At 35.2% G+C, this 13,254-nt stretch overlaps 1 protein-coding gene and 1 pseudogene across 2 annotated transcripts in view; one reads left to right on the top strand and one right to left on the bottom strand.

Moving 5' to 3' along the window:
* LOC143240069 (atrial natriuretic peptide receptor 1-like) overlaps positions 1 to 13,254 on the top strand; it is a 460,913-nt pseudogene that overhangs the window by 277,949 nt on the left and 169,710 nt on the right. The gene's annotated exons all lie outside the window — the stretch shown is intronic.
* Positions 1 to 13,254, bottom strand: part of LOC143237619 (atrial natriuretic peptide receptor 2-like) — a 60,826-nt gene that overhangs the window by 34,376 nt on the left and 13,196 nt on the right. The window contains exon 6 of the mRNA XM_076477067.1: positions 12,136 to 12,240. Within this exon, the coding sequence (XP_076333182.1) occupies positions 12,136 to 12,240 (105 nt within the window). The remainder of the gene's footprint in view (positions 1 to 12,135; positions 12,241 to 13,254) is intronic.

The raw sequence follows: 13,254 nt of genomic DNA, 5'->3' as shown, positions 1-13,254 counted from the left end.
ACAGTCACTTCTTTACCACTAGTACACAACTTATTAACCAACACCAAGTGTCACAATTATGTATTTACCATGAACACCTAGAGTACAGTCACTTCTTTACCACTAGTACACAACTTATTAACCAACACCAAGTGTCACAATTATGTATTTACCATGAACACCTAGAGTACAGTCACTTCTTTACCACTAGTACACAACTTATTAACCAACACCAAGTGTCACAATTATGTATTTACCATGAACACCTAGAGTACAGTCACTTCTTTACCACTAGTACACAACTTATTAACCAACACCAAGTGTCACAATTATGTATTTACCATGAACACCTAGAGTACAGTCACTTCTTTACCACTAGTACACAACTTATTAACCAACACCAAGTGTCACAATTATGTATTTACCATGAACACCTAGAGTACAGTCACTTCTTTACCACTAGTACACAACTTATTAACCAACACCAAGTGTCACAATTATGTATTTACCATGAACACCTAGAGTACAGTCACTTCTTTACCACTAGAGTACACAACTTACACAATTAACCAACACCAAGTGTCACAATTATGTATTTACCATGAACACCTAGAGTACAGTCACTTCTTTACCACTAGTACACAACTTATTAACCAACACCAAGTGTCACAATTATGTATTTACCATGAACACCTAGAGTACAGTCACTTCTTTACCACTAGTACACAACTTATTAACCAACACCAAGTGTCACAATTATGTATTTACCATGAACACCTAGAGTACAGTCACTTCTTTACCACTAGTACACAACTTATTAACCAACACCAAGTGTCACAATTATGTATTTACCATGAACACCTAGAGTACAGTCACTTCTTTACCACTAGTACACAACTTATTAACCAACACCAAGTGTCACAATTATGTATTTACCATGAACACCTAGAGTACAGTCACTTCTTTACCACTAGTACACAACTTATTAACCAACACCAAGTGTCACAATTATGTATTTACCATGAACACCTAGAGTACAGTCACTTCTTTACCACTAGTACACAACTTATTAACCAACACCAAGTGTCACAATTATGTATTTACCATGAACACCTAGAGTACAGTCACTTCTTTACCACTAGTACACAACTTATTAACCAACACCAAGTGTCACAATTATGTATTTACCATGAACACCTAGAGTACAGTCACTTCTTTACCACTAGTACACAACTTATTAACCAACACCAAGTGTCACAATTATGTATTTACCATGAACACCTAGAGTACAGTCACTTCTTTACCACTAGTACACAACTTATTAACCAACACCAAGTGTCACAATTATGTATTTACCATGAACACCTAGAGTACAGTCACTTCTTTACCACTAGTACACAACTTATTAACCAACACCAAGTGTCACAATTATGTATTTACCATGAACACCTAGAGTACAGTCACTTCTTTACCACTAGTACACAACTTATTAACCAACACCAAGTGTCACAATTATGTATTTACCATGAACACCTAGAGTACAGTCACTTCTTTACCACTAGTACACAACTTATTAACCAACACCAAGTGTCACAATTATGTATTTACCATGAACACCTAGAGTACAGTCACTTCTTTACCACTAGTACACAACTTATTAACCAACACCAAGTGTCACAATTATGTATTTACCATGAACACCTAGAGTACAGTCACTTCTTTACCACTAGTACACAACTTATTAACCAACACCAAGTGTCACAATTATGTATTTACCATGAACACCTAGAGTACAGTCACTTCTTTACCACTAGTACACAACTTATTAACCAACACCAAGTGTCACAATTATGTATTTACCATGAACACCTAGAGTACAGTCACTTCTTTACCACTAGTACACAACTTATTAACCAACACCAAGTGTCACAATTATGTATTTACCATGAACACCTAGAGTACAGTCACTTCTTTACCACTAGTACACAACTTATTAACCAACACCAAGTGTCACAATTATGTATTTACCATGAACACCTAGAGTACAGTCACTTCTTTACCACTAGTACACAACTTATTAACCAACACCAAGTGTCACAATTATGTATTTACCATGAACACCTAGAGTACAGTCACTTCTTTACCACTAGTACACAACTTATTAACCAACACCAAGTGTCACAATTATGTATTTACCATGAACACCTAGAGTACAGTCACTTCTTTACCACTAGTACACAACTTATTAACCAACACCAAGTGTCACAATTATGTATTTACCATGAACACCTAGAGTACAGTCACTTCTTTACCACTAGTACACAACTTATTAACCAACACCAAGTGTCACAATTATGTATTTACCATGAACACCTAGAGTACAGTCACTTCTTTACCACTAGTACACAACTTATTAACCAACACCAAGTGTCACAATTATGTATTTACCATGAACACCTAGAGTACAGTCACTTCTTTACCACTAGTACACAACTTATTAACCAACACCAAGTGTCACAATTATGTATTTACCATGAACACCTAGAGTACAGTCACTTCTTTACCACTAGTACACAACTTATTAACCAACACCAAGTGTCACAATTATGTATTTACCATGAACACCTAGAGTACAGTCACTTCTTTACCACTAGTACACAACTTATTAACCAACACCAAGTGTCACAATTATGTATTTACCATGAACACCTAGAGTACAGTCACTTCTTTACCACTAGTACACAACTTATTAACCAACACCAAGTGTCACAATTATGTATTTACCATGAACACCTAGAGTACAGTCACTTCTTTACCACTAGTACACAACTTATTAACCAACACCAAGTGTCACAATTATGTATTTACCATGAACACCTAGAGTACAGTCACTTCTTTACCACTAGTACACAACTTATTAACCAACACCAAGTGTCACAATTATGTATTTACCATGAACACCTAGAGTACAGTCACTTCTTTACCACTAGTACACAACTTATTAACCAACACCAAGTGTCACAATTATGTATTTACCATGAACACCTAGAGTACAGTCACTTCTTTACCACTAGTACACAACTTATTAACCAACACCAAGTGTCACAATTATGTATTTACCATGAACACCTAGAGTACAGTCACTTCTTTACCACTAGTACACAACTTATTAACCAACACCAAGTGTCACAATTATGTATTTACCATGAACACCTAGAGTACAGTCACTTCTTTACCACTAGTACACAACTTATTAACCAACACCAAGTGTCACAATTATGTATTTACCATGAACACCTAGAGTACAGTCACTTCTTTACCACTAGTACACAACTTATTAACCAACACCAAGTGTCACAATTATGTATTTACCATGAACACCTAGAGTACAGTCACTTCTTTACCACTAGTACACAACTTATTAACCAACACCAAGTGTCACAATTATGTATTTACCATGAACACCTAGAGTACAGTCACTTCTTTACCACTAGTACACAACTTATTAACCAACACCAAGTGTCACAATTATGTATTTACCATGAACACCTAGAGTACAGTCACTTCTTTACCACTAGTACACAACTTATTAACCAACACCAAGTGTCACAATTATGTATTTACCATGAACACCTAGAGTACAGTCACTTCTTTACCACTAGTACACAACTTATTAACCAACACCAAGTGTCACAATTATGTATTTACCATGAACACCTAGAGTACAGTCACTTCTTTACCACTAGTACACAACTTATTAACCAACACCAAGTGTCACAATTATGTATTTACCATGAACACCTAGAGTACAGTCACTTCTTTACCACTAGTACACAACTTATTAACCAACACCAAGTGTCACAATTATGTATTTACCATGAACACCTAGAGTACAGTCACTTCTTTACCACTAGTACACAACTTATTAACCAACACCAAGTGTCACAATTATGTATTTACCATGAACACCTAGAGTACAGTCACTTCTTTACCACTAGTACACAACTTATTAACCAACACCAAGTGTCACAATTATGTATTTACCATGAACACCTAGAGTACAGTCACTTCTTTACCACTAGTACACAACTTATTAACCAACACCAAGTGTCACAATTATGTATTTACCATGAACACCTAGAGTACAGTCACTTCTTTACCACTAGTACACAACTTATTAACCAACACCAAGTGTCACAATTATGTATTTACCATGAACACCTAGAGTACAGTCACTTCTTTACCACTAGTACACAACTTATTAACCAACACCAAGTGTCACAATTATGTATTTACCATGAACACCTAGAGTACAGTCACTTCTTTACCACTAGTACACAACTTATTAACCAACACCAAGTGTCACAATTATGTATTTACCATGAACACCTAGAGTACAGTCACTTCTTTACCACTAGTACACAACTTATTAACCAACACCAAGTGTCACAATTATGTATTTACCATGAACACCTAGAGTACAGTCACTTCTTTACCACTAGTACACAACTTATTAACCAACACCAAGTGTCACAATTATGTATTTACCATGAACACCTAGAGTACAGTCACTTCTTTACCACTAGTACACAACTTATTAACCAACACCAAGTGTCACAATTATGTATTTACCATGAACACCTAGAGTACAGTCACTTCTTTACCACTAGTACACAACTTATTAACCAACACCAAGTGTCACAATTATGTATTTACCATGAACACCTAGAGTACAGTCACTTCTTTACCACTAGTACACAACTTATTAACCAACACCAAGTGTCACAATTATGTATTTACCATGAACACCTAGAGTACAGTCACTTCTTTACCACTAGTACACAACTTATTAACCAACACCAAGTGTCACAATTATGTATTTACCATGAACACCTAGAGTACAGTCACTTCTTTACCACTAGTACACAACTTATTAACCAACACCAAGTGTCACAATTATGTATTTACCATGAACACCTAGAGTACAGTCACTTCTTTTTACCACTAGTACACAACTTATTAACCAACACCAAGTGTCACAATTATGTATTTACCATGAACACCTAGAGTACAGTCACTTCTTTACCACTAGTACACAACTTATTAACCAACACCAAGTGTCACAATTATGTATTTACCATGAACACCTAGAGTACAGTCACTTCTTTACCACTAGTACACAACTTATTAACCAACACCAAGTGTCACAATTATGTATTTACCATGAACACCTAGAGTACAGTCACTTCTTTACCACTAGTACACAACTTATTAACCAACACCAAGTGTCACAATTATGTATTTACCATGAACACCTAGAGTACAGTCACTTCTTTACCACTAGTACACAACTTATTAACCAACACCAAGTGTCACAATTATGTATTTACCATGAACACCTAGAGTACAGTCACTTCTTTACCACTAGTACACAACTTATTAACCAACACCAAGTGTCACAATTATGTATTTACCATGAACACCTAGAGTACAGTCACTTCTTTACCACTAGTACACAACTTATTAACCAACACCAAGTGTCACAATTATGTATTTACCATGAACACCTAGAGTACAGTCACTTCTTTACCACTAGTACACAACTTATTAACCAACACCAAGTGTCACAATTATGTATTTACCATGAACACCTAGAGTACAGTCACTTCTTTACCACTAGTACACAACTTATTAACCAACACCAAGTGTCACAATTATGTATTTACCATGAACACCTAGAGTACAGTCACTTCTTTACCACTAGTACACAACTTATTAACCAACACCAAGTGTCACAATTATGTATTTACCATGAACACCTAGAGTACAGTCACTTCTTTACCACTAGTACACAACTTATTAACCAACACCAAGTGTCACAATTATGTATTTACCATGAACACCTAGAGTACAGTCACTTCTTTACCACTAGTACACAACTTATTAACCAACACCAAGTGTCACAATTATGTATTTACCATGAACACCTAGAGTACAGTCACTTCTTTACCACTAGTACACAACTTATTAACCAACACCAAGTGTCACAATTATGTATTTACCATGAACACCTAGAGTACAGTCACTTCTTTACCACTAGTACACAACTTATTAACCAACACCAAGTGTCACAATTATGTATTTACCATGAACACCTAGAGTACAGTCACTTCTTTACCACTAGTACACAACTTATTAACCAACACCAAGTGTCACAATTATGTATTTACCATGAACACCTAGAGTACAGTCACTTCTTTACCACTAGTACACAACTTATTAACCAACACCAAGTGTCACAATTATGTATTTACCATGAACACCTAGAGTACAGTCACTTCTTTACCACTAGTACACAACTTATTAACCAACACCAAGTGTCACAATTATGTATTTACCATGAACACCTAGAGTACAGTCACTTCTTTACCACTAGTACACAACTTATTAACCAACACCAAGTGTCACAATTATGTATTTACCATGAACACCTAGAGTACAGTCACTTCTTTACCACTAGTACACAACTTATTAACCAACACCAAGTGTCACAATTATGTATTTACCATGAACACCTAGAGTACAGTCACTTCTTTACCACTAGTACACAACTTATTAACCAACACCAAGTGTCACAATTATGTATTTACCATGAACACCTAGAGTACAGTCACTTCTTTACCACTAGTACACAACTTATTAACCAACACCAAGTGTCACAATTATGTATTTACCATGAACACCTAGAGTACAGTCACTTCTTTACCACTAGTACACAACTTATTAACCAACACCAAGTGTCACAATTATGTATTTACCATGAACACCTAGAGTACAGTCACTTCTTTACCACTAGTACACAACTTATTAACCAACACCAAGTGTCACAATTATGTATTTACCATGAACACCTAGAGTACAGTCACTTCTTTACCACTAGTACACAACTTATTAACCAACACCAAGTGTCACAATTATGTATTTACCATGAACACCTAGAGTACAGTCACTTCTTTACCACTAGTACACAACTTATTAACCAACACCAAGTGTCACAATTATGTATTTACCATGAACACCTAGAGTACAGTCACTTCTTTACCACTAGTACACAACTTATTAACCAACACCAAGTGTCACAATTATGTATTTACCATGAACACCTAGAGTACAGTCACTTCTTTACCACTAGTACACAACTTATTAACCAACACCAAGTGTCACAATTATGTATTTACCATGAACACCTAGAGTACAGTCACTTCTTTACCACTAGTACACAACTTATTAACCAACACCAAGTGTCACAATTATGTATTTACCATGAACACCTAGAGTACAGTCACTTCTTTACCACTAGTACACAACTTATTAACCAACACCAAGTGTCACAATTATGTATTTACCATGAACACCTAGAGTACAGTCACTTCTTTACCACTAGTACACAACTTATTAACCAACACCAAGTGTCACAATTATGTATTTACCATGAACACCTAGAGTACAGTCACTTCTTTACCACTAGTACACAACTTATTAACCAACACCAAGTGTCACAATTATGTATTTACCATGAACACCTAGAGTACAGTCACTTCTTTACCACTAGTACACAACTTATTAACCAACACCAAGTGTCACAATTATGTATTTACCATGAACACCTAGAGTACAGTCACTTCTTTACCACTAGTACACAACTTATTAACCAACACCAAGTGTCACAATTATGTATTTACCATGAACACCTAGAGTACAGTCACTTCTTTACCACTAGTACACAACTTATTAACCAACACCAAGTGTCACAATTATGTATTTACCATGAACACCTAGAGTACAGTCACTTCTTTACCACTAGTACACAACTTATTAACCAACACCAAGTGTCACAATTATGTATTTACCATGAACACCTAGAGTACAGTCACTTCTTTACCACTAGTACACAACTTATTAACCAACACCAAGTGTCACAATTATGTATTTACCATGAACACCTAGAGTACAGTCACTTCTTTACCACTAGTACACAACTTATTAACCAACACCAAGTGTCACAATTATGTATTTACCATGAACACCTAGAGTACAGTCACTTCTTTACCACTAGTACACAACTTATTAACCAACACCAAGTGTCACAATTATGTATTTACCATGAACACCTAGAGTACAGTCACTTCTTTACCACTAGTACACAACTTATTAACCAACACCAAGTGTCACAATTATGTATTTACCATGAACACCTAGAGTACAGTCACTTCTTTACCACTAGTACACAACTTATTAACCAACACCAAGTGTCACAATTATGTATTTACCATGAACACCTAGAGTACAGTCACTTCTTTACCACTAGTACACAACTTATTAACCAACACCAAGTGTCACAATTATGTATTTACCATGAACACCTAGAGTACAGTCACTTCTTTACCACTAGTACACAACTTATTAACCAACACCAAGTGTCACAATTATGTATTTACCATGAACACCTAGAGTACAGTCACTTCTTTACCACTAGTACACAACTTATTAACCAACACCAAGTGTCACAATTATGTATTTACCATGAACACCTAGAGTACAGTCACTTCTTTACCACTAGTACACAACTTATTAACCAACACCAAGTGTCACAATTATGTATTTACCATGAACACCTAGAGTACAGTCACTTCTTTACCACTAGTACACAACTTATTAACCAACACCAAGTGTCACAATTATGTATTTACCATGAACACCTAGAGTACAGTCACTTCTTTACCACTAGTACACAACTTATTAACCAACACCAAGTGTCACAATTATGTATTTACCATGAACACCTAGAGTACAGTCACTTCTTTACCACTAGTACACAACTTATTAACCAACACCAAGTGTCACAATTATGTATTTACCATGAACACCTAGAGTACAGTCACTTCTTTACCACTAGTACACAACTTATTAACCAACACCAAGTGTCACAATTATGTATTTACCATGAACACCTAGAGTACAGTCACTTCTTTACCACTAGTACACAACTTATTAACCAACACCAAGTGTCACAATTATGTATTTACCATGAACACCTAGAGTACAGTCACTTCTTTACCACTAGTACACAACTTATTAACCAACACCAAGTGTCACAATTATGTATTTACCATGAACACCTAGAGTACAGTCACTTCTTTACCACTAGTACACAACTTATTAACCAACACCAAGTGTCACAATTATGTATTTACCATGAACACCTAGAGTACAGTCACTTCTTTACCACTAGTACACAACTTATTAACCAACACCAAGTGTCACAATTATGTATTTACCATGAACACCTAGAGTACAGTCACTTCTTTACCACTAGTACACAACTTATTAACCAACACCAAGTGTCACAATTATGTATTTACCATGAACACCTAGAGTACAGTCACTTCTTTACCACTAGTACACAACTTATTAACCAACACCAAGTGTCACAATTATGTATTTACCATGAACACCTAGAGTACAGTCACTTCTTTACCACTAGTACACAACTTATTAACCAACACCAAGTGTCACAATTATGTATTTACCATGAACACCTAGAGTACAGTCACTTCTTTACCACTAGTACACAACTTATTAACCAACACCAAGTGTCACAATTATGTATTTACCATGAACACCTAGAGTACAGTCACTTCTTTACCACTAGTACACAACTTATTAACCAACACCAAGTGTCACAATTATGTATTTACCATGAACACCTAGAGTACAGTCACTTCTTTACCACTAGTACACAACTTATTAACCAACACCAAGTGTCACAATTATGTATTTACCATGAACACCTAGAGTACAGTCACTTCTTTACCACTAGTACACAACTTATTAACCAACACCAAGTGTCACAATTATGTATTTACCATGAACACCTAGAGTACAGTCACTTCTTTACCACTAGTACACAACTTATTAACCAACACCAAGTGTCACAATTATGTATTTACCATGAACACCTAGAGTACAGTCACTTCTTTACCACTAGTACACAACTTATTAACCAACACCAAGTGTCACAATTATGTATTTACCATGAACACCTAGAGTACAGTCACTTCTTTACCACTAGTACACAACTTATTAACCAACACCAAGTGTCACAATTATGTATTTACCATGAACACCTAGAGTACAGTCACTTCTTTACCACTAGTACACAACTTATTAACCAACACCAAGTGTCACAATTATGTATTTACCATGAACACCTAGAGTACAGTCACTTCTTTACCACTAGTACACAACTTATTAACCAACACCAAGTGTCACAATTATGTATTTACCATGAACACCTAGAGTACAGTCACTTCTTTACCACTAGTACACAACTTATTAACCAACACCAAGTGTCACAATTATGTATTTACCATGAACACCTAGAGTACAGTCACTTCTTTACCACTAGTACACAACTTATTAACCAACACCAAGTGTCACAATTATGTATTTACCATGAACACCTAGAGTACAGTCACTTCTTTACCACTAGTACACAACTTATTAACCAACACCAAGTGTCACAATTATGTATTTACCATGAACACCTAGAGTACAGTCACTTCTTTACCACTAGTACACAACTTATTAACCAACACCAAGTGTCACAATTATGTATTTACCATGAACACCTAGAGTACAGTCACTTCTTTACCACTAGTACACAACTTATTAACCAACACCAAGTGTCACAATTATGTATTTACCATGAACACCTAGAGTACAGTCACTTCTTTACCACTAGTACACAACTTATTAACCAACACCAAGTGTCACAATTATGTATTTACCATGAACACCTAGAGTACAGTCACTTCTTTACCACTAGTACACAACTTATTAACCAACACCAAGTGTCACAATTATGTATTTACCATGAACACCTAGAGTACAGTCACTTCTTTACCACTAGTACACAACTTATTAACCAACACCAAGTGTCACAATTATGTATTTACCATGAACACCTAGAGTACAGTCACTTCTTTACCACTAGTACACAACTTATTAACCAACACCAAGTGTCACAATTATGTATTTACCATGAACACCTAGAGTACAGTCACTTCTTTACCACTAGTACACAACTTATTAACCAACACCAAGTGTCACAATTATGTATTTACCATGAACACCTAGAGTACAGTCACTTCTTTACCACTAGTACACAACTTATTAACCAACACCAAGTGTCACAATTATGTATTTACCATGAACACCTAGAGTACAGTCACTTCTTTACCACTAGTACACAACTTATTAACCAACACCAAGTGTCACAATTATGTATTTACCATGAACACCTAGAGTACAGTCACTTCTTTACCACTAGTACACAACTTATTAACCAACACCAAGTGTCACAATTATGTATTTACCATGAACACCTAGAGTACAGTCACTTCTTTACCACTAGTACACAACTTATTAACCAACACCAAGTGTCACAATTATGTATTTACCATGAACACCTAGAGTACAGTCACTTCTTTACCACTAGTACACAACTTATTAACCAACACCAAGTGTCACAATTATGTATTTACCATGAACACCTAGAGTACAGTCACTTCTTTACCACTAGTACACAACTTATTAACCAACACCAAGTGTCACAATTATGTATTTACCATGAACACCTAGAGTACAGTCACTTCTTTACCACTAGTACACAACTTATTAACCAACACCAAGTGTCACAATTATGTATTTACCATGAACACCTAGAGTACAGTCACTTCTTTACCACTAGTACACAACTTATTAACCAACACCAAGTGTCACAATTATGTATTTACCATGAACACCTAGAGTACAGTCACTCATTTACCACTAGTACACAATTTATTAACCAACACCAAGTGTCACAATTATGTATTTACCATGAACACATACAGTACAGTCACTTCTTTACCACAAGTACACAACTTATTAACCAATACTAAGTGTCACGATGATATATTTAGACCTCAGAAAGAAAAGGGGGGAAAATCAGATAATTAATGCGTTAACTGATAATTTATACATGTTAAAGGTTTTAAAATTTATAAAAGAAGAACATGAATAGTGATGTGAAAGTTTTAATAATATACTCACATAAAGACTTCCCTTTGGACAATATTCCGTTAGAACTGAGACATTAGGCGGATCGATACACGCTCCAACAAATCTAGCTATGTTGTCGTGTAGAGCCTCTCTCATCTGAATAAACAGAGAAATACAATACACTATCATTGGATAAAGAGAAAAAATACACGGTTATAGAATAGACAGAGCAAAAGAATACACTATCATAGGATAAAGAGAAAAACTACACGGTTATAGAATAGACAGAGAAAGAATACACTATCATAGGATAATGAGAAAAACTACATGATTATAGAATAGACAGAGAAAAGAATACACTATCACAGGATAAAGAGGAAAACTACACGGTTATAGAATAGACAGAGCAAAAAAATATATAATAAGATAAAGAGAAAAACTACACGGTTATAGAATAGACAGAGCAAAAAAAATATATAATAAGATAAAGAGAAAAACTACACGGTTATAGAATAGACAGAGCAAAAGAATACACTATCATAGGATAAAGAGAAAAAATACACGGTTATAGAATAGACAGAGAAAGAATACACTATCATAGGATAATGAGAAAAACTACATGATTATAGAATAGACAGAGAAAAGAATACACTATCACAGGATAAAGAGGAAAACTACACGGTTATAGAATAGACAGAGCAAAAAAATATATAATAAGATAAAGAGAAAAACTACACGGTTATAGAATAGACAGAGCAAAAAATATATATAATAAGATAAAGAGAAAAACTACACGGTTATAGAATAGGCAAAGCAAAAACAATATCATAGGATAAAGAGAAAAACTACACGTTTATAGAATAGACAGAGAAAAGAATACACTACCATAGGATAATGAGAAAAACTGCACGATTATAAAATAGACAGAGAAAAAATACACTATCACTGGATAAAGAGAAAAATTACACGGTTATATTACACAGAGAGAAATACCTGATTATAGAATAAATAGAAAAAATACATGATAATTGAATAAACACAGAAAAAAATATTTCCTAAAACAATATGTCGTGATAGAATCCTAGAACGGGTGTTTTAAATTAAAAGGGTTATCTGTGCTCTGTCCACGTCGTGTGACGAAGCTCGTTTGCAAGCGTTGTAGGTCACTGG

Source organism: Tachypleus tridentatus, chromosome 13 (genome assembly GCF_004210375.1).
Source record: "Tachypleus tridentatus isolate NWPU-2018 chromosome 13, ASM421037v1, whole genome shotgun sequence".
Classification (NCBI taxonomy): Eukaryota; Metazoa; Arthropoda; class Merostomata; order Xiphosura; family Limulidae; genus Tachypleus; species Tachypleus tridentatus.
This window is presented reverse-complemented; position numbering and strand designations above follow the sequence as displayed.